A 24,127-nucleotide genomic window follows, 5' to 3' on the forward strand; every position below is an offset into this window, starting at 1 on the left:
GTGGTATTGAGTGTTATGTTCCATGTAAATAATGATAAACTCAGGTATTTGCTGTATAGTCAGCCGAGTGTATACTAATTATGAAAACCAAGTGGAGTTTTTAATTTCGTTTCCTTTTCTGAGTATGAACACATTATGTTAAATTTCGTTTCTAATACACACATTATAAAGTTCTTTACACAACGACCGCTAACAAATGACACTTAATATTGTAAATTGAATCCACGGATGTTGAAATTGTTTCCAAACTATAATTGAACATTTCAGAAAAAGCTTTACTTTCTGAATGTGCATATTAAGAAAGACACACTCTGGTATATCAGCACAGTTTGCTTGAAATTTCGCGCAAAGTTACGTGAGGCCGTTCAACGCTCACCCACGGCCAACTTTTAAATTAGTCTTTCATGAACGATTAGCGGGATCGAGCAAAACATTATAACGCTCTTCACAGTCGAAAGGGTTAGGATATTCAGTGAAGGAGATTTAAACCTACGACCCGCAGATTGCAAATCGATTGGAACAAAAATTACTTTGAAGGCATTATTTTTGCGAATATTTTTAATCCGTATCGGTGCACTTTCAGCATGTTGTATTAAACAAATAGTTTGGTAGATTTGTTTTAGGTAACAGTAATAAAAAAAAAAAGGATTAAAGATAGCCCATTAACTTGATTTTGAGAAAATAAACGTGAAATATCGCAAAGCAGAGAATATATTTGACAAAGAGACAAATGTAGCATTAGCATACGATATTTTATTTTCTGGTTTTCCCACAGTGAAACGCTTGTAACTAACAACTTGGACTATTCAACCGTTCAAGATCTGCTGTTAATGTCAAATGAAAATCTATCCCAAACAAAACTAAAAGTCACTAAATAGACACTGTCATGTAAATACTTCAGGAAAATAAGAAGAAAACTTACAGACAAAAATAAAATGACTGAAGCCGTTACAGTCACGATCACTGTATAAAATGGTGTCACTGAATAATTCATTTCGGTGATTGATGAGTGAGGAGAATGCTATTTGTTATGCAAATAAATTCTCTCTTTCTATTGAGTTTATCAAAAACTCGTAAATATTTAATTAAGCACTAATTTTTTACCAATTAACATAAATAATTAGGTGGCAGATCAACAACTCTCCCAATAGTAACAAAAACCTAAACTTGACATTCATTATTCAGAATAAAAGAAAGCAGATATAATTAAAGTATTGAGCAACGGTAGCTTCTCCAAGAAGAGTCAGTACAATAAAACGCGTATGTAGGGTGATTAAACACAATAGTGTGTAAGTCGGTTAACAATGATGTTTTACTGCAAGCAACAATAGGTGTTCTATAAAAAGTAATTAAATATTATTCAGAACAGTAATATAGAGTGTTTACATTATTATCAAATAAAAACCAAAGAAGAAAAATCCTTCTACTAGACTGTCAGGAAAGGACAGATGGTCTCAAGTTTCTTTTAAAGAAGGTCATCCAGTCTTCTTTCAAAAAAATCCTAAAATGCACAATAGAGTTGAAAAACCACAATTCAAATGAACTAGGAGCAACTCATGTTGAAGTTGATGGTTACGAAAGATAAAACCCTAACTAAACAAAGATGTTACGATTAAACTGGATACTGCGAACAGTTAAAACAATCAATAATTTGATTTTAACAAATGTTCCAAAGCGAAAGGCTCACACGACATTTTCTAATGTAATGTATACAGTATGAGGGTTTATATCGCTAAAAATCAGATGTTTCGACACTGGTGTTGAACAGATATCACATTGTGTAGCTTTCTGCTTAACAATGAAAAGATGGGTGTGAAACAGAAAGAAGTTAGAGTCAAAGCTATAAAAGTAGATCCTATAAATAATCAGTTACTAGAAACACGATACCATAAATATATGTTATATATTAAAATTACGATAACACTAGTATTTTTAACATGGTTATATGGAGATCTTGAACGATTTATTAGAAGAAGAAACAATTTTATCAGATAGTTGAAGAAATATGTGTAGTTCAGCATTTCACCTATAGCAACAAAACCTTATCAAAACATATATAATGACAAAATATAATATCAAATTATCATAAATAGCGTCTTTAATCTCATATCAGCTCATTCTAAACGTTTAATATTTGATTTGTCCTTCTCGTACTCTAATAACCTTCGAAAGATACCGTGAAATGTTTTCAATGAGACTATTGTTCTAATCCACCGTGATTTCATCTCAACTTTTGCTAGAAGGTGCTCCAGTAGCTGATATAAGGTCGTTGTTAGCAATTTTCCAACTGAGTTCAACCTAACAGTTCTCTATGAGAATATAATCTGAAGACTTTGGTGGCTGTGATAATCTTATAACGTCCGCCTGGTGGAGATAATTCTATACAAAACACACACCGTGAGCAGTGTGGCATGGTCATCCTGGATCACAGAATTACTTCCAAACGTAGCCCTATGATACGGCAGAAATATCATCTTCATGTGATGCCTGTAGAAGAGTGTCATTGGCGTTTATTTAGTTTCTCTACCATAGATAAAGGCTGCTCAAACATTTACTTCACCACTGCCTTTATATTTCGTGTTAGAAAAACAGTCATTCTTCAACTGTTCTCCAGGCAAATGACGAGCATGAATTCTAACATAAACTTTAAAAAGCCGTAGACAGGACTCCTCTGAAAAGATGACATGTCACCAGTGTTCTAGCTTTAATAAGAGAGATAATTGAAATTCCTGTAAAACTTCCTCTTAAGTTGAAAAAAGGTAACCAGCACAACACGAGAAAAAACAGTTTAATATTGTTGGTTTGCTACAGTCACTATAGTATAAACATCAGAAGCTATAATTGTAATTAACGCTTATCAATTGGAAAACTATGAATATTTATTTGACAATGGTTAAAGACTTCTAACACTGCAAAGCGATTTCCTCAATAAAAAACTTACTTGTGTTTCAATTTAGCTAGCCGTCAAGATGAGTGTGCCGGTGTATGAATGTAAAATTAATTCGTTCTCCATGAACCATCGATAAAAGATTTAGTTTCAGATTAGATAGAAGACTCAGTTTTGTTTTAAATTCTCTAAAACTTTTATATATAAACCATTATTTAAAAATCAATTTTCGTGAGTGTTTTTCTTATAGTAAAGCAACAGCGGGCTATCTGCTGAGTCCACCAAGAAGACTTAAACCCGTCAACTTAGCGTTATAAATCCGTAAACATACCGCTGTACTAGCGGGAAGGTAATACTAGTTCTAATTATTATGAATAGTGTTTTTGTTAGTATATTAAAATATATTTGTCTTAAGAAAGAAAATTGTGTGCATCAATCTTTTTGATCAATGTCATAAATTTAATACATATCAACATTTATATTGTTTCAACATTTCTTTAATATAATTTCCCTCTTCTGTCCACTTCCTATTTTCTTTAATAGTTTCAGTTTTCTTCATTACTTTTGTTTTTAGTTACTTATTGGTAGGAGGTGTGATTTAATTCTATCCCCTATTTTACTTATACTAAAATATTTTCATTATTTCACACTTACTGAAGCTCGCTCCTCTCTCTCGTATGTATATGTAAAGTTTCATGTTTATCTCATTCTATTTCCTCATTTACAATTATCAACAAATTTTTATGAGAAAACTCACCCATTTTTATTCACTTCATCATATTGATATTTATTTATAAACCTTCATTTATCTTAATTTCCCTTCGTCTCAATCCATTCTTCACACTTCTATTTCAATCCTTGCATCGAAGTATCCACTAAGATCAACTATTTTCCTATTTTAAAACCTGAATGCTTATACATCGTTATTCCCTGATTCTAACACTATATCATTTCTTCAGATGGTTCAATACAATTCTAGATTTTTTCACTATTGTATATTGTCATGGTTACTGCCATTATTGACGACTCGCGAAATGAGAGTAATACTAAGAGTAAGAATTAACATTTTACTTAATCTATGAACACCTATCGAAATTAAATATATGTGTGCGTTCAGTATATAATTTACCTAAGTGAATCAATAGACACACACCATAACACAACAGAAACATCTGTTCAGTGATGACGAGAAACCCACTTGTTGAGAAAATTTATATGCAAAAACGGCTCGTTTGGGCTTCTATGTAAAATTGTTTTCTCAGCCCAAACGAGCCGTTTTTGCATATAAAAGAAACATCTGTTGTTTCTTTGAACGTTCAGCGCATGCTCTGTTTATATTTAACTGGTGTTTCGGAGAAATAACTCGTGATAAACACTTTGTTCGGTGTTCCAATGCGATACAGAAAACATACAAGAGATTGACGGTACAAATATCCTTGTGTATCCAAGGAAAGTAAGTTTTGTTTTTCATTTTATTGAAACTTCATGAAAAGTAAGATTATTAGAAACACTCTGGAATTTAGACCTTAATAGTGTAGTAACTTTTACATTAACTAAGGTAACAGTTATGACGTTAATTTCTTCACAGATCAATATCTTGTTTCAATTATATCATGAAATTTTATAATTATTTAATTTAGACACTCGACCACTTTCGAACCCTCTCATCGAACATGCTCGATGTGGGGATTTATTCGGAACGGGCGGTCCTATTCTTCACTCTTGATGACGAGAAACCCACTAGAAATATAAATGTATCTCAGAACAGCTGGTGTGGGTATTAATACTTTTATTTATAAGGAGAAAACAACGTTTTGACCTTCCTAAGTCATCTTCAGGTTAAGAAAGAGAGAGTTTGAATGTGACCGTTGACGGACATACGTCTTAGGAACGAGAGTATAGACAGGTACGGGAATGTAGGTGGCATTGCAGTTGGACGTTAGGCTATTAATTAGTATAGTTATTAGGTGTTTCTTTATATTAGTTCAATTTTGGTTTTAGTTGTTGCATAAGTAGGGCTTCTTTGATTTTGCGTTTGTTTATATTTGTTTCCCTACTTAATATCTGGGTATTCTCTATAGTTATGTTGTGTTTATTTGATTTGCAGTGTTCAAAATCGCGTAAAGGTGTTACTAGTGTTTTTTTAATCTAGTTTCTATTTTTCTGCTTGTTTCTCCAATATAGAAGTCGTGGCAGATATTAAAAACAAACAAACAGTAATCAACATAAACAACAGTTAAATATTTTATTTCTGTGTAACTATTAACGCTGTGCTTTGAACTATGTGCCACACTGTCGTTATATTTAGTTCAATGAAACGTATTGCTCTCCAAATCATAATATAGTGTTTTAATATATTAAGTTTTTGTACACCTTAGCGTAATATCTTATTTATCTGTACAGGAAAATCTCACTTTTCTGGAAAGCACAATGGAAATTAGTGTTGTTTCTCCAAAAACCAAGTAAAACTCACTTTTTTATAACCCAGAGTACACAATATAGTGAAAGATACTATTCGGCTGTAAACTCTAAAATAATGTGTTGCTTCTTTGTAAACCATAGAGGTGAATGTTATTAACCTGAAATCTATGAAGCCAGACACAATGCTTATTTATAAGCTACAAAATTACATTTTCGTTACCTGTGAACAAGAACTGAATATATTATTTCTCTGTGAGAAAGAACTTGTTCGGTTAAGATCTTTTTTTTTCTTTTTTATACAAATAAAAAGATTTTTTTGAAAATGTTAAGAGTGCTGTCACTAAAACAGTTTACTCACAAATTGTTAAATAAATTGTTGTTAAATTTCTTTGTGTTATTGACCCAACAAGAGCAAGCAATATCATGGCTAATATATAAGCAAAGAAAAACTTTTTAACAGTGCTTCCATGGGTCAGGGTGCCCAGGATTTTGCAGAACCTAATTTTTCAAGTGATTCCAGATCGTTTGTTTATTGGTTAACGTTTTTACAAAAACCTGATTGGACAAAAAGCAGGCGATTGCCCCACTCTTTGTGAAAAACTAATGTCACTGCTGGCCACAAAACAGATAACGACATACTATCGACACTCAGTGAGTTAGTGTACTGATCTTGTATTGATAAAGCAACGCAGGAATGAAAGGAAATTGGCTTTTAAGTGTAAACTGTGCATGCTCGGTACTTGTATGAAATGCCCTCGATTTTAATGTGGTTTAGACTCAGAGATCAAAACGGCGCGAAAAGCAGGTGGAAAACAGCCGAAGAGGAAATCAAAAGTACGAAGGAAGAAAAAGGAAGAATTGATTACATATTCTATTGGAGAGCGAAATGTCTAGCGATCCCTTGGATCTGTGACGCCAAAGAAACGGCGCAGATCATCCAAGAACTCAATGAAAGCAAGTCGCTCAATATATTGTTAGAGCACTCAAACAGGGCGTGGGAACGATGTCTTTTGTATTTCGCAGTTCTTTGGTATCGAACCCATAGTGACATTAAACTTTTCAAATGAAGAAGCCCGACGAAAGGCATCAAGTTTCAGTATTCTTGACAAGAACAATTGATTGCTTGCGTTATGCATGACTCTATTAACGATTCTATGCACCGTGTTACTCCCAGGATATCCACATGATTTTATGAACGTGATTGTAAACTACATGCGTAAGAAATATGATCATACAAACTATTCTCATCTGCCAACGATGTGCAACAAGCTCTGTTTGAGAAATGTATTCAGAGAAAAATTACACTTGTTAGTCGATGTCATTCAAAGAAGTTAAAAGTAGATTAATGATTGTAGGACAAGCTTTTCAAACAGCCAGATAGCACTTGCGTCAGATGAAGTCTCTATTTCAACTAGAACCTACAGTGCGATCTGTTCAGCGTTATTATAAGCAAGCTTCACTGAAAGCGGTAGAGTACCATTGATCAAGGTGATGAGCATTAAAGCATTTATACCAAGGTTACGGTCTTCGGGTTTACTTTGACAACAAAGAACTAGAACAAATTTTAAAAAACAGACCACGTTATCCTTGATCGTAGCTAAGACACCGAGAGGGTAAATCAACAACAACACACCACACGTACATCTTCTGAGGTTGTTTGTTTGTTATAAATTTCGAACAAAGTTACACGAGGTCTATCTGCGCTAGTCGTTCCTAATTTGACAGTGTAATGCTAGAGGGAAGGCAGCTATTCACCACCACTCCCATCAACTCTTAGGCTACTTTTTACCAACGAATATTGGGACCGATTGTAATATTATAACAGCCCATGGCTGAAAGAGCGAGCATGTTTGGTGCAACGGTGATTCAAATTCACGACCCTCAGACTACTAGTCGAGCGCCCTTACCACCTGGCCATGCCAAGCCTCTTCTAAGGTATAATATACACCAGGAAAACTAAGTTTAACACTGTGTGCTGTGGTATAATATACACCAGCAAAACTAAGTTTAATACTGTGTGCTGTGGTATAATATACACCAGCAAAACTAAGTTTAATACTGTGTGCTGTGGTAGACAAAATTTTGTGATATCGTCACCAAATCTGTGACTTTTTCGTAAAAGCTTATGAGGAATTTTAGTTCAACTATATACCTATATGATGATGGAAATGCCATCCTTAATACGTGTTAATTGTTTTTGAAGCACTGACATTGGACATCCTTGCTTTCACTTTCTTTTCTTGAAAAGTCTTTCTTTATTTGTTTCTATTGCAGTGTTTCAGTAGATATAGAGAGATTGTATTTATAACCAAATTCTAAATGCAATGAGATTTGTATTGCTCATCTATTATCAGCTGGCGATTCCTGTTTCACCTTGTATGTAAGCTCTTTAACGGAACACCAACTTTATGCAAGGAAGCTAATTTCAATGGGTAGTAATAACATCGTTTCAACTACAATTATACATTTTTGAATTACTACTGCTACTTGTTAATGCTACTTATAAAAACAGATACTCCATTTGAAAGTATGTCACCAGGGTAAGTTTGGTTGACACCTTTTTTATTGTTTTTGGTTTACATATAATAACAAAGAAGCTGAGGAAAGGAGAACAAGAAATTCTAACTTTTTGCTCTGATATTTACAGACATTCTCAGAACTTGTGACTCAGTCATTACATAGATATTGTTCTAAAACAAAACACAGTATAGTACTGTAAGATTCTGATTATCTATTGAAGTGATATTTAAAATATAATTTTGATGAACAATCCGAGCCACTTCCATAGGTAGTGCTAAAGCTTGATGTTACAATGATAGTAGTACTTTGCATGAAAAAGAAAGTTCTAAAACAATAAACACCTAGCGTTACTATAAAATAAAACAGATCAAAACAACGAACTTTTTACTGAATAAAAATTTGTTAACTAGTATTCAACTTACTCTCACACTCAGGGTGTTACTGCTCTTACTCCCCTCTTCAAGTTTAGTGAATCGTTGTTTGCCATGACACATATATCCTTTAGAAATAACTGCTCCACCAACTCGGCGGATTCAATTCCTCTTTGTCGTATTTGTGGAATATGTTGCGTGTAAATTTACTTACTTTTGTGCAATGTAATAAAAATTGCATATAAATGGTTTTTTTTTCCAATACCTAGGTTTCACAGCTGTGGGTCTTCCATACAATATAAAATAAATATATTTTATAAGCTCTGCTCCACACTGGCTGTATTTATTTAGATTATTCAGCTGAATAAGGAATATTGAGCTCTGAACGGAGCTGATCTTTCCTGCTGTTACTTGTCTGCCACACTGGTTTAGATCGAGTGCAGGTGTTTTATACACAACGACTACACTAAATGCGCCGTTAGTTACTTCGTTGCCACAAAGAAAAGTTACATTTCATTTTCTCGACAGTACCACTATTTTCACGATGTAGTTTACAGAACTTTCTCCTGTTAGTTAAACAAGAACTTTAACGTACACTCAAACATTCTCTCTTGCAGCTTACCTTCATCTACAATGTATTTTCCTCTGATGTTAGTCTTTTACAGTTGTATTGTTCGGTTATTGAAACAACCATCAGCTTACAGATTCAGTCAGAACTCTGCATTGTTTTGTTTTAATCTTGTCTATAAAATCTATTGATAGTTTCATAGACGAAAAACTGAGTCAGTTTCTTTTTTCTTTCTTGTGACAGAATTTCACTTTTTGAGAATTAGCACATTTTTTCAGACACTTCTTGCCGATTTACTATGCATCTGTTAGTTTCAGTTTTAACTGTGAATATCGTATGTGTTAAAAATAACAACATATTGTTGGAGTAATTGTGTCACATGGTTGTTCTTAAGAGTTAATACAACATGTGGATTACACTGGAGATTTAATGAAAACTTATTTGGTAATAAAACTGTTCCAAAAAATAATTTTATATTCTAATAATTGTTTAACAAGATTGTAATTAAAACTATATGGATGATAAGGGTTGGCGTTTAGATTTTATTAAATTTATTTATTAATAGTTTTAGTTTGGAGAATCGAACAGCCGAAAGGGACTAATAAGTCACATGTGTCCCATAACGTTTTGTTATGTTACTGAGTAAAATGTTACAATAATCGAACTGAAAATAATACAAACCTGTTTCATAAGCTTATATTTAGTCGGATGTAACGGATTTACCGTTATACGTTTGTTTTAGTACCTACACTTGAAGCGGTGGGTGGTGATGACTAGTTGCCTTCCTTCTAGTCTTGCACCGCTAAATTAGGGACGGCTAGCGCAAACAGCCCTTATGTAGCTTTGTGCGAAATTCAAAAAACAAATCAAACATGTGATGTATACTGTTAACTATGTATTGCGCAAGTACCATTTGTTTTCGAAATGTATAGAACGATACTGAGTGTAAAAAATCAGTGATACTTGTTTCATGAAAACGCTGATATGCTCGATCATTCTTTAAAATTCTAGAGACTCACGTGGTTGGTATGTAAAAATCGAAGCAGCGAGAAACAGAAAGAATATTGTTAGACAACTACATTCAGTGTGCTATAAGCCTAGGGAGCTATAATTATGATAAACGTTTAGTAATCAGAAAACTACAGAATTGGACCAGGAACGTTTATAGGTTTCAAACATTACAAACTGTTCAACTTCAATGAATAATTGAATAATACATAATGTACGTAACATAATAAATCGGAGACTCAGGTGAAATAAATAATAATACGTAAGATAACAAACTGGGGGGCTCATTTCCAAGATCTGAATCAGAGACAAATTCGAAATAAATTCAATTTCAAATGATAATACGATTTATATTTATCACTTCCAACAAGATTTGATTATGTCTGATTATATTATCAAGGTTTTCTTGAATCACCCTCCCTCGAACAACTAGACAAATATAATAAAAGTGAATTACTTGAAATTTCCAGAATTTAGAATTAGAGGTTTGAAATCACCGAAGAAAATGAACTAAAAGTGGATTGATGAAATGTTAATCGATGATGATTTGGTGTCTAAGGAACCATTAGTGGAGTATTCTAGTGTCTCTACTAACCAACCAGAGTTGAATGATAAAGATATGTTAGAAATCCAATTAAAACTAAAAAAATTGAGCTTGAATAAGCCCGCATCAAGGCCTAAAAGAGAAAGTCAGTAATGAAGCCGAAAAAGAAATTAGACTGAAAGAAATAAAAATTATAGTCAACTTTGATCGATCAAGGCAAAATGGTAACTTTGAACTCAATTGATAAAAGATACTACCGTTTAATAGAAATAAAATCGATAAATATTTCCAACATTTTGAGAAAGTTGGCTACAGAAGATTGTACAGATTATGATAGGGTTAAAGCATATATCTATAAAGTATATGAGTTAGTACCAGATGCTTATCACCAAATGTTTCGAGGCTATCGAAACCAATAGAGTCAAATTTATATGGAATTTGCTCGCGAAAAAGAGATTTATTTCGATCGATGGTGTAATTCTATGCATATTGGCAACAGCTTCGACAAACTAAGACAATAATATTTAATTGACGGACTCAAACGCTGTATAAGTGACAACCTCAAATTTTATTTACACGAAAAGAAAGTTGAAACACCACAAAAAGAAGTGTGCTCTTTCCGATGATTACACTTTAGCACATAAAATAACTTTTCATAAAAGAAATTATTGCCATCTCCACAAAAGCCAGTACCTGTTTAATCCACTAATGCTGATGATTATTATAAAAATCCAGTTTCTCTAGTTGGAAATCTTCATATAGCCAGAATGATTTGTTATGAAAACAATCAAAGCCAATCCATTATTTTGTTGGAGCTTGAAAAAAATAAATATAAGGAGGCAAAACCCGGTACGTTTATGTCTACATATGGACGCAGTTTCATTAAATCACCTGATGATGTTTATTTCGCCACTGATAAAAAAATTAATAAAGTTAGGAAGGAATTTAGACCTTTTGTGTTTGTTGTTTCTGTCTCTATGAAAAATGGCTATGCAAATTCCATACTCGTACATATTTTACATGTTACTGGGGCAGCTCAGTCATTGTTGTTAGAAGGTGTACTATACTTAGATTAGAGTCACTGGTGAGTCTGTTATGGCTCGGGGTATTGAAGGTGGTTTTATTAATATTCCTCTTCATAACATTTATTTGACATCAGACCTAGTTTCGGGACCAGTCGTGGTTGGAGTAAGACATACTATACCAATTAAGGGTGCATCATTATTGTTGAGAAACGAATTGGCTGGAGGAAAAGTTGTTGCCTAAACCAAAAGAGAAGCAAGGTGGTCACTGTTTCGTCTAAGGATGTTGTTGTTGTTGAGGAGGATCAAGAAGTGTTTCTCTCGTGTGCTGTAACGTAAAAAATTACGCCAAAAATAAATAATAGACACGTGTTCAAAGGACGACATTATAGAGTTGTCACAGATATTTTTTGGGTCCGGCATGGGTCTTGCGAATGATTGTCTTACTGACAATTCTTTGACAAGTGGCGAATGAATGTGAGAAACCTGAATCAGATGGTAAAATTCCGTTTGCTAGAAGCAAATTGATTGATGAGCAAGGAAATGATTCACAGATTCCTCCCTATTTAAATGTGCATTCCCAAAGGATGAAGTGAAAAAGGTTCCAGGTGATTAATTTTGTAAAAATCGTGTGCTTATAAGAAAATGGAAACCATAATATGTACCAGTTTCAGAGAACAGGGTTGTAGTTTATCAAATTGTTGTTTCAAAAGCATATCATTCTCAGATATTGAAATTTGCTCATTAATTTCCGATGGGAGCTCATTTAGGAGTCAACAAGACGTGTGACAAAATTATAAGACATCTCTTTTGGCCAAAATTTAGGGAAGATATTTCTTATTTTTGTAAAACTTGTCAAATATGCCAATTGGTTAGAAAACCAAATGAGAAAATTTCTGTTATTGCTTTATACTTATCACAACGTTCGAAGAACATCTCAGTCATGTAATAATTAATTGTGTCAAGTCAAAAAGAAAACTTTTGTGTTTAAGCAAGTACTATATAACATTGTAATATTATAATGTTATTTGGATTGTATTATTGTCGTTACTTTTGAAATTATATAATTCTTTTGACAATGTATTGTATTTACAAATTGTGATGAGTGTGCACAATTGTATGTATGCAATATCTTAGTTAAAAATTGTCTAACACTAATTCTTAATTTTCTAAGGAGAGAGATTAACGAATTTACCGATATACGTTTATTTTAGTACCTACGCTTGTTTCATTATAGTTTTCTTTTTTGCATGTGACGTTTATTGTTGAGTATATATTGTACAACTCCAGCCTGTTCTCAAAATCCTTAGAGCGTTTTCAAATGTGAAAATGAACAATACTTATTTTATAAAAACGCTGTTGTGATCGATCATTCTTGAAAATTCTAGAGTCTGAAGTGATTGGTATATAAAAACCGACGCGCTCAAAGACAGAGAGAATATTATTGGACAACTGCAGTTAGTGAACTATAGGCCTATTAAGCTGTAATGGTGAGTAACGTCCATCAATAAGAAAACTACAAAATACTCTCAGGAACGTTTGTAGATTTCGAATATTATCAACCATTCAACTTCAGTGAATAACTTTGGACGTTAGAATTTCTACGAAGACATTAAATTATCTTCATAGGAAAGAAGTGAACTTATAAGAGGTATGAGGCCTATCAAGCCTAGCTATTTAAGCGAGATGCAACTGTATCAATTCAAAATTAGTTTGCTCGTCATGGACCTGGAACTTTAGTTAAATAGTCAGTATAGTTTGTAACTTTGTGAAACTTTTGTATAAAAATTAAGATTTGTAATAACTATTAGTAATAATCGTTAATACAAACTATATTGTTTTCATGTTTGTATATTAAAACATATTTATGTTAAAAAAGAAAATTCTGTGTATCAATATTGTTGGCAAATAAGGTAATTTTAATACTTATGTACATTTAATTAACTACTAAGCTAAAAATAAAATTCCGGTTTTTTTAAATAGTAATACGTAATGTACGTCACATAATATATCGGATACTCATCCAAAATAAATTCTAATACGTAACACGGCATTTCCTTGAATTTCAGGTCTGCTCCGCATCGACGTGGCATGATTTCAATGAGTTTGTGCAGACATTCCTGAGTGAGTGACTGCTATCCTTCATTGAGTGCTTTAAAAAGTCTATCTTCCGAGTTTGGCTTGCGATCTTTTGTTAATAACTATTGATTGATATCAGGTGATTGATCTGGGCATTCCATAACATCAATTCTCTTGTTTCTAACATATTTTTAACAACTTCATAATTGTAGAGAAACTTGTTTGATTATTTTGTAGGAGGAAATGTAACAACAATCATGAAAAGTTCTGGTATTTACGAAAGTCAGTGTTAAACTTAGGATTTAAAATCATATTTGAATAAATCATGTCGAGTGCGTTCCAAAACCATATAGTTTTACACATCTTATATGTTAGGTAATAAAAGAGATATTACAAATTAGCAACATTTTCAAGAGAAGAACACTTTTTGTCCACTCTCTGTAGTTTTCGTAACAAAATCGAATAAAATCTCATAAAGCTAGAAAGATTGTTATGACACTTCTCATACTTGGTAAAGTATTACTATTATATTTATAGTACCTAGAAGGCTTCTCTTTCTGAAATGATAGTCCTTAGAAAAATTGAGAAAGTTAAGCATAAGATCAGGTATCATTTTTTTTATTCGGTTATTACGAGATCAATGTTATGTATTACTTTACGATCCAGATACATTTTCTTTCAATACTTTATTCAGTACAACAGTTAATGAGAAAAGCTCAAAACCAAAATTTTCTTTTCATCTAAGTGTTATAATGTAACTTTATACATCCTTATTTTTCCACAGCTGAAAGAAAGAAACGAGTGTAATTCAACATCTAAGAAACATGGACACCATAAAGAAAAGTCTCAGAAAATCCAGTTCCGAAGCTTTCAGTATAAAGGATATTAACCAAATAGAAACTGGTTTCTCGGACAATCTTGTAGGCGACCTAGACGAAAGTCTTCGCATGACTATTTACAAAAGGAAAAGCTCTCTTGGATTAAAAAGAATTTTATCTGTTTATAAGGGTTTACTATATACTATATCAGCGGCTTTATTTTTCTCCACAACATATGCTATTGTTAAGTATTTAAAAACTGTAAATTCTGCAAAAGTACTTTGGGTTAACTCAGTTTTTAACGCCATATATAGTATTCCGCTTCTCATATTCAAAAATGCTTATCCACTTGGTCCTCCACCCACAAGAAAAATTATATTAATTCGAAGTGTTGTGCATGCATTGGTAATGTACATGAGATACATTTCACTTCAATATATACCCATTGCTGAAGCGAGTGTCATCATCTTCAGTTATCCAATTATGGTATCTGTGTTTGCCAGGATAGTTTTAAAAGAACCATTTGGCTTATTGCAAGCTATATCAGCAGTACTAACTGTAGTAGGTGTTGCTCTGGTATCCAAACTTCCCTTAGAACTTCAACAAACTAATCACTTAAGTTATATAACTTTATCGGATCGGGTTTATGGAGCTTTGATGGCTTTTGGTTCCACAATACTTGGTGCATTAAATATAATTTGTACCCGCTGGTTGAGAGAGACTCCTTTCTCTGTGATGTTGTTCAATAATGGATGGATTGGTGTTATTGTGTGTTTAATCATAATATTTTTATTTGGACAGCTTCCAGTCATACCTTGTGGAGAACCATCTTTATTAGTTGTATTCTGTTCCCTTATTGAGATAGTTGGGTTAGTTTTATTCTATAAGGGGATACAACTTGAACAAGCTGGAATAGTTTCTGTCGTTAGAGCAGCCTCTCACATTACTTTTCTTTTCTGTTGGCAATTGTTTTTCTTCAAAGAAATTCCAGACATTTGGAGCATCTCAGGTGTATCAATAGTTATTTTTTGTATTATATGTAGCAGTTTGAGCAAATACTTCGATGCTCGAAAGAGACGAGATTTCCCTTAACTTTTTTCATGATACCAAAAAATATATTAATTTTGGTGTATATCGATGATTTTCTTTTAAGTTTGTAACAGTTTAATATTGAGTAACTGAAGTAATACAATATTAAAAGTTTCTTAATGTTAATGAAAAAATCTTCAAATATTAACTCATAATTTTAAGCCTGTTTTAGAAAGTTGTTATAAAATGTATACTTACTTTCCCTAGAGATTTCTAAGATTAAGTAACATATTTTGGTTTTATGTGTGACATTCAATTAATTACTCTATCTCAAAATGATAATTTCAAAGTACATGCACAAAGACAGTTTGTATTATGCTCTGTCAGAAGTACACTGCTGGCCAAAATCTTAAGGCCAATGAACATAACGAAAAACTATGCATTTGCGTTGTTAAACTCAACCACTTATTTGAGTAGAGCTTCGAAAGATTAGAATAAGAAAAGGGAAAATAAAAATAAAAAACGTTTTTAGCATTTAATAGGGAAAATGTGAACACTATGAAATTAGCCTAAATACTAGCTGGTCAAAAGTTCAAGACCATACCAAAAAGAAGACCTAAACAGGGAAGGAAATGCCCAACAAGAGGTCTCAGTAGTGAGTGGCTGGACGGTTATTCCAAGTGGTGAAGATGGCTTCACGAAGATCATGCATTGTTTGGAATTAACGTCCATTTCTATAGACTTCCTTTACTATCCACTCCCAAACATTTTCAATGGAGTTCAGTTCGGGCGAACATGCTGGATGGTCCAAAAGAATCACGTTATTCGCCATGAAAAAGTCCTTTGTCCTGCGGGCATTGTGGATCACAGCATTGTTCTGCTTAATTATCCAGTCATTTCCACACAAACGAGTGCCTTCAGTCAATAAAAATTCTCTCTCCAACATGCCAGTGTAGCCAACTGCTGATTGACGCCCCTGTATAATCTGAAGCTCCATTGTTCCATGGAAGGAGAAAGCACCCCAGATCATGATGGAACCTCCTCCACTGTGTCGCGTAGAAACTGATTTTTACACTGTATTTTTGTGAAGTTAGTTCGGAACAAGATAGTTATTGATTTGATGTTTAACCGTTTATTATCTGTAATTAAAGTGTGTATCTATGTACTTTATCATTCATTATACATTTTGAGAGTGTGCACTTTGTTACGTGTTAAAATGAAAGTATGTGCAGAGATACTATTTCTCTACAGTATAAATATATATTATAGTAATAGAATCTGTCAAATTCTATTCAAATAATTTACTAAGTTAACATTTTTGCATTTCACGCAAAGCTACCAGGATGCTAGCTGTTCTCAATTTAGCAATGAAAGACAGAAAAAAGGCAGGTAGTTATTACCACCTCTCGCTCCCTCGTGGATTACTCTTTTACCAATGAATAGTGGGTATGGCTATAACATTATAACGTCCCAACGGCTGAAAAGACGAGCATGTTTGGTGAGGGGGATTCGAACCCGTAACCATCCAGTTGCGTGTAGAGCATCTTAACCACTTGGCCATGCCTGGCACTAATTTAACTTTTTGGTAAGAGAATTACATATGTTCCCTAGGTTACTACTGCTTCACAAATATCGTTTAAAGTAGAGATGTTTCTGGATTATTTTGGAATTCAAATCGTGATTGGTTAGAATAGAGGAGATGTACTCTGAGTTTTTTCTTTGTTCATAGATACGTTGTAACTTTGAGAGATTCAAGACTGCAACTTTGAAGCCAACAAAGACAAACCGCGCTCTGAAGCAGCTTGGAGCATGACTACGTTGATGTTAGTGTTTTAACAATTAATAACTTTTATTATAGTGCACTAAAACATGGTGAAAATAGTAAAATATTTATATAGCATGACAACAGTCTCTCTCATTATGCCAGCTGTACTGCAATTAGGTTTGCACGAGTATTTCTCAGTACAACAACAACCGACAACAGTCTCTCTTATTATGCCAGCTGTACTGCAATTAGGTTTGTACGAGTATTCCTCATTACAACAAAAATTGACAATTGTCTCTCTTATTAGGTCAGCTGTACTGAAATTGTTTTTATGATTTTCTTACAAAATTCATTCACATTTCCTATGCTATAAGAAACAACTTATATAACGATATGATAAAAAACGTTTTCTAAGTAGCTTTTATGTGTAGATAATATCAGTACAAGGTCTCTAGAACACACCATTTTATTATATTATTAGAGGTTCTGGTACACACTCAGGAAGTGGACCTATTTAAAATGAATATTTTCGTTACTATATATTTTGCCTTCAAAGTACTAAATAAATACCTTTTGAAGAAGTTTTAATTTTTATTCTGTCATTATATTTGATTTGATCTCAAGAAAGGTTAAAAGCACTATATTTCTATTCAGTTTAATATCTCGTCATTATAATAAAAGACAAATAAATTATTTATCCATTTGTGGTTTTAACTTAGCTTTGTAATTTAACTCACTTTCCTTTTATGGACTTCTTGTTGCTGTTGTTTCTTGTAGTATTTACTGCATGTTGTTTATATTAAGATTTCCTAATTGCTGTTATCAGAATATTGAACTTTAAAGCATCACGTCACAATGATCCAAACACGATGATTAATAGCCAACTTTTGGCATAGTTGGCATTATAATCAATACATTTTTGTGTGTGTACATGGACTGAGTTAATCCCTGTTTAGAGAATAGAGGTATTTTTTATAGTTATTTGAAACTTATTTTACTAGAAGATGAATCAGAAAAGCTATTATGATAACTTTTAGTTAAGAATCTTAAATATTTCTCGAAACTGACAATTAATGCACAAACAATTCTATTTATTAGCAACAGAATAATTTTTATTTATGTTTGTACGGGTTTAACTAGTTATTTTGTATTAATTAAAGTAGCTTACGAATTTGTTTGTTTGTTTGTATACTCTTGCCATAGTTATGAAGATAGTAGGACTATTTTTTAACAGAACTCGGGTGGCGGGTTCACTATCTATGTGTCGAAGCTCTCCTAGCAAGAGGCACCAATCGTAACTAAAATGCATCCTGAAGACCATTTAGGCAGGAAATAGGATTTTCAGTAGATTTTCTAGAACGCTAAACCCAAAGACTGAATAGAATCTTGAGTTCCTAAACCCCTTAAGATGAAGGGGTGCATTATTTGAAATTTCGTCCATACTAACTGTCATAAACTAGTAGAATCAAACTTGGCACACATGGTCAGATACCGTGGGTGCCCTAACAGATTTTCTGGTAAGCTACAGAAGTAACTGCGAGTAATGTACACTGGGACCTCTAAAAATCACGAAATGGCCTTATGCAGCAATACAATATTAGCAAACATTGAATTTATGTTTTTAAAAAGAAAGCTCAAAACATCCTGATTCAGAAGGCTTGCACAAGAAGCTTAACAAGTCTTTGATATTAGTATCGCCATCTTTTATCCATAATTATAATTATACTTTCCTTTAATACAGTGGAGCGCCATTAAGCCGCAGACCAGTAAACCGCGAAATCGCTTAAGCCGCTGTAGCAAGTCTTGTGAGCGATGTGAGCGGGGATTATCGCGGCTCACCGCTAATTTAAGAACGTGTAAAAACGCAGCTTACGAATTTAATCCTGGCTTTATAACTTCAAGGGGATATTTAAAAAGGATTTGCTTTAATTTGGGAAATAAATAAAATATATTACAATAGAAACCGACCGTTAATCTACCTTATCCGCTCTCTATGTAAGCTTTATGGAGGCCGCCATTGTTACCGAATCACACCTCTCCATACATTAAAGTTAATCCGCGGTAAATTCGTGAAAAAAGTGATCAATAATTAAAGTATTAATTTTAATTCGATAATCCGATATAATGATCACGCAATGGCCCGGATGAGGCTCCTCGGCGGAGCTGTTGGCGGCTTCGGCTTTTCAGCAACAAAGGTTTAAGCCGCGGTTAAGCAGGTTCACCCCCCAAATACCGCGGCTTAACGGCGCTCTACTGTATTTTTGTCGTGTGAAAGTATTCAAGTGTACATGTACCTAAAAAATCTTAAATTTCTTTTTTAGAAAACGTTCTACAGCTATGATATATATTTTAACAATATTTGTTTTAAACACTTTTTATACACTACTTTTTTAAATATTAAGTTACGTGACCAAATTTATAACTAAACATTTTATTAATCGTTTGAATTTCGCCTAAAACTATTTGTTTGGTTTGATTTTCGCGCAAAACTACACTAGGGTTATCTGTGCTCGCCGTTCCTAATATTCCTGCGTAAGGCTAGAACAAAGGCAGCTAGTCATCATCACCCAACGCCAAGTATTGGGCTACTCTCACAACAACGAATAGTGGGATTGACCGTCACTTATAACGCTCCCACAGCTACACAAGCTACACAATGGGTATCTGCAGCGTTCGTCCCTAATTTAGCTATGAAATACTGGAGAGAAAGCAGTTAATATCACCACAATCTATCGCCAACTCTTGTGTTACTCCTTTACTAAATAGTGGGATTCACCATAACATTATAACTTCACCTTTCTTAGGTTGAAAAAGCGAGCATGTTTAGTAGGACGGGGATTCGAATCAGCGACTCTCAGAGTGGGAGTCGAGCGCCCTCACCAACTGGCTATGCTGAGCCGCATTTTAGTTTGGTCTTGTGTGTAGAAGTGTAAGTACATTTATTGGTTTTTGCAATGTTGCCTCGTGAATACTATTAAACACAATATGGTGAATAACAATATCTCATTTAAGTGTTACTGTGAACAATAAATGGGCTGCCATGTCATATTTTTATGTCTTTATTATAAACTGCTTCAAAGAGAGAAAAGAAACTTACTACGTTTATAAGTGATTTACTCTAATTTTATCATTCCAAAATCAAACTTGTATTACTCATATCAATTATCCAGTGATAACTATCGGATACCAAAGGAAACATGATTAGTTGCGAATAATAGAAAAGATTGTTGGAAACCGGATACGACGAATAAGACATGAAAAAGCATGAAAATTATCGAATACAGAGATATGTGATTAAATTCAGATACTATAGAAAACTGTATTAATATTCCATAATAATGGTGACGTAATAAACTGAATATAAAATAAACGTGAATGACAGAAATACAACACAAATAGTAGGTCCTAAAATTGACTTGATAGACATCAGAAATGAAAATGGGGTATAAATATCACATACTGAAAGAGCTATGATTAGACGAAATCAATTTGTAATTCAACACAGACACTCCAACCTCCTTTGTTACCGAACCAAAGTATATTAAGAAAGCGCCTTTGTGTAACAGTTAAGAATAATTTTGAATCAATATATTTTAATATAAAAGGTTTCAGAAGTAGTCTAAGATCCTTGAATTATTGGTTCTTTTCGCACGGCTACCCGCTGGTACAGCGGTAAGTCTGAGGGTTTACAACGCTAAAATCAGCGGTTCGATTCCCCTTCGTGGGCTCAGTAGATAGCCCGATGTGGCTTTACTATAATAAAACTCACTATTTTTATACGAATTTACTGATACATAACATTTCAGATGCAATAATAATTACGAGGAACATTTCCATCGAACATCTTTGTCACTAGTTTTTATTGAATTTTGAAACTGAAGATTTAAGTTTATTGTTGTTTTATGTTTAACACTACGATATATATTACAAATAAATGACTTATTGGTTGCTCACAAAAAACGAAAGTGATGCGCTTCCTTAAAATTAGTAACAGATATGCATGCAGTTAGTTTTCGTAAGTCTGGTGTGTTTTTTAGGACTGGTATGACACATGCTCTACAACACATTTAATTACTTAAAAACGAAACATGTTAACCTATAAATCGTATCTAATTTATATATAAGTTTATGTTTATTCGTTATTTTATACATATAATTATATATATATATATTACCTTTCTTTCTTAGGGACGGGCCATTAATAATGACATGACTTCGAAAGAAATTGGGATACCAAGCAGAAGAGTTATGATATCGAAGTTAAAATTCTTATCTACCTTGTGCTGACACCTACAGATTACAAAGTTAATAATAAAGACGACGTTTCATTTCAAAACCTTAATCATTTACTTAAGTGCGCATACATGAGTGTATTTCTTAAGGATGAAGTGCACGTTTATATGAATGTCTGAACACAATGAATCCAGGACTTTGTAGTACCAAGCTATTAAATAAAGATGATACTTTGTTCACAAATAATTTAAAACACATTTCATAAGATGTAAGTTAAACAACTCACAAATATAACTTGTTAAATACATAATTTCTTTCCGTAATAAAGAAATCTTACGAGTCATGTCAAATGATTATATCGTGTAGGATGTACATTCCCAAAATAGATAACTATAATCGTTTGGACTGTATTAGCAGAGTAGTAAACTGTGGTACTCATAGCTCACATCATCTGGTATATTAAAGTATAGCTCTAACGATGAGCTTTACCTACAGCTATTAATAATAGATCAACTTCTTAAATTAGTAAACTTTCTCTCCAATCGATTTAATACTAGCAAGCACTTCTATGTGTTACTTTCTGACTGTGAACAAGCTTTTGACTTTATATTTCACCGTGGTTTAACCTACACTAAGCAACTAAACAGTACTTCTTACCTACATCCGACTTATCAACATAAATTTGTTTGGACAGTTTGTAGTTACTAATCTTGAGAAGACCCACTCACTCGAGTTTTATTCTAATGTTCCTCAAGGTTCAGTTTTACCACCTTTTCTACACTCCTGCTGGGACATCAGGATTTACAACGCTAAAATTGGGAATTCGATTTCCGTCAGTGGACACAGCAGAGAGCGCAATGTGGATTTGCGATATGAAAAAGCAAAAACAAGTATCTTTTTTACATATTCTTTATATTTCTGATATGTCTAAACTTTTTATGTTTTTAAGGTTATATCCTTTCTTCGACTAGTTGCTGCAACAAGACAGAAATGATGACTCGTGATGACGAGAACGATTTTTTTTGTAGTCGTATATTTGTCATATAAATGTGTTTTTCTTTTTATTTATACTGTATTGTTATATATGTTTTTCTCTTCGACTAGTATTTCGAACAATAGAAATTAGACAGTTTGTTTCTTTTGTTTTTGAATTTCACGCAAAGCTACTCGAGGGCTATCTGGGCTAACCGTCCCTAATTTAGCAGTGTAAGACTAAAGGGAAGGCAGCTAGTCATCACCACCCACCTCCAACTCTTGGGCTACTCTTTTACCAACGAATAGTGGGATTTACCGTAACATTATAACGCCCCCACGGCTGGGAGGGCCATGTTTGGTGCAACCGAGATTTAAACCCGCGACCCTCGGATTACGAGTTGAACGCCTTAACACACTTGGCCATGCCAGGCCCCTGAACATAAACAGAGCTCTGAGTCCTCAAAACAAATGTATTTTGGTAGGTTCTGTATAGGAGTGTCTTCATGAGCAGGACCAATACTCATGAAAAAAATGCGCAGGTTTTGACCATCGCTTAACTAGAGGTTTGAAGACAAAGTTAACCAGAGTAAACGTGATTAATATCAACCAAATGAAAGAAGTCAGACAGACTAACCTGAATAAAACAGACTTGTTTTATTTACACTAACACTCATTTGCAGAATAAATACGAAAGACATTAAGTGAACAAAAATCTGGGAGAAGATGAGACCGACCACATGTGAATTTTGATTTTTTCTAAAGTGGAACGAATGTTTTTAAAAAATCGATATTGTTTTCATAATTCACTTATATTTACATCTAACTAATCCCGATTGGAGTAACAATAGCCTGGAAGTATCTTTGATTCATGTAACAGTTGTATACAAACATAATCTTAAGGTGGTGTTGGGTTCAATATAACTATTTTTAAAAACAGCATCTAACATCCTTCCTTGATTCGCATCATGGAATGTAACAATTGCAGTTAAATCTTTAATATGTCCAAATCAGATTAAGCAGCTTCTAAACTAGATAAGTAGTAAAATTTAAGAAATATTGTGGCTATACTATAGGTCTACTATATTGTAGTGGGATATGCAATATCTGCATAGCATGATCCTTTTCAGTGCACATTAAAATAGTCTTTAGATACCTAATGAGACCTGTAATGTTGTACCTAAATGCATATACTAAGTACAGAATAGTAATAACCGAACATAAAATGAAAGCTTTAATTGTTTCAAAGTAGTACAGAATAATGTCACTTCAAACCGATTCCTAACGAAACGAGTTGTACAAACAGCTCTGAAAATCAGAGATCTCTCAAACTCTTTTTGTAATGAAGTTATCAATGAGAAAGAAACTGAGCACCTGAGTAAATATTGTGTACATACAAAACACTACACAAACTCACACATTTATTAATTATTTGTTTGTTTCAAGTCAAACACAAAGCTACCACAATAGGTTATCTGTGCTCTGCCCACCACGAGTATCGAAATCCGGTTTCTAGCGTTGTAAATCTGCAGACACACCGCTGTGCTACTGGGGGGGGGGGCACATTCGGTCATGAAAACTCCTTTCACGTAATACATTACAAATATTAAAAAATACTTGATACAGAATAGAAGGCAGCAAATAACATTGGAATGCATACATACTAGCTGTTAGCTAACACGCTATTAAATTATTTTTTTAAAACGGAATAATTACAGAAAGCTAAACTCGACTTTTAATGCCAACATTGGGCAAGATGACAAAGTAAGATACAGATAAAGGCGAACACAACAAACTTTAATTTAATATCAAAATATTGTTACACACATACACACAAAAATGGTATACACAAAAATTACAGTTACTAACATCTCTCGATGTTAACATATA

The 24,127-nt window shown here is 33.4% G+C and overlaps 1 protein-coding gene across 10 annotated transcripts; it reads left to right on the forward strand.

Moving 5' to 3' along the window:
* The first annotated feature begins 4,240 nt into the window (after positions 1-4,240).
* LOC143226064 (uncharacterized) lies at positions 4,241-22,443 on the forward strand. 10 transcript variants are annotated; one of them, XR_013014271.1, is made up of 4 exons: positions 14,112-14,340; positions 16,997-17,090; positions 19,837-19,961; positions 21,221-22,443. XR_013014271.1 is itself a non-coding variant. In XM_076456503.1 (3 exons), exons 1-2 carry the CDS (start codon positions 14,245-14,247, stop codon positions 17,078-17,080), a joined length of 180 nt encoding a protein of 59 aa, XP_076312618.1. In that variant the 5' UTR covers positions 14,125-14,244; the 3' UTR covers positions 17,081-17,090; positions 21,221-22,443. The 10 variants fall into 10 exon arrangements, 1 of the variants encoding a protein (XP_076312618.1); XR_013014269.1 differs by having other exon boundaries at positions 14,141-16,852; XR_013014272.1 differs by lacking the exon at positions 14,112-14,340 and adding an exon at positions 4,248-4,340 and having other exon boundaries at positions 16,997-19,961.
* The last annotated feature ends 1,684 nt before the right edge of the window (positions 22,444-24,127 follow it).

This window comes from Tachypleus tridentatus, chromosome 9 (assembly GCF_004210375.1).
Source record: "Tachypleus tridentatus isolate NWPU-2018 chromosome 9, ASM421037v1, whole genome shotgun sequence".
NCBI lineage: Eukaryota > Metazoa > Arthropoda > Merostomata > Xiphosura > Limulidae > Tachypleus > Tachypleus tridentatus.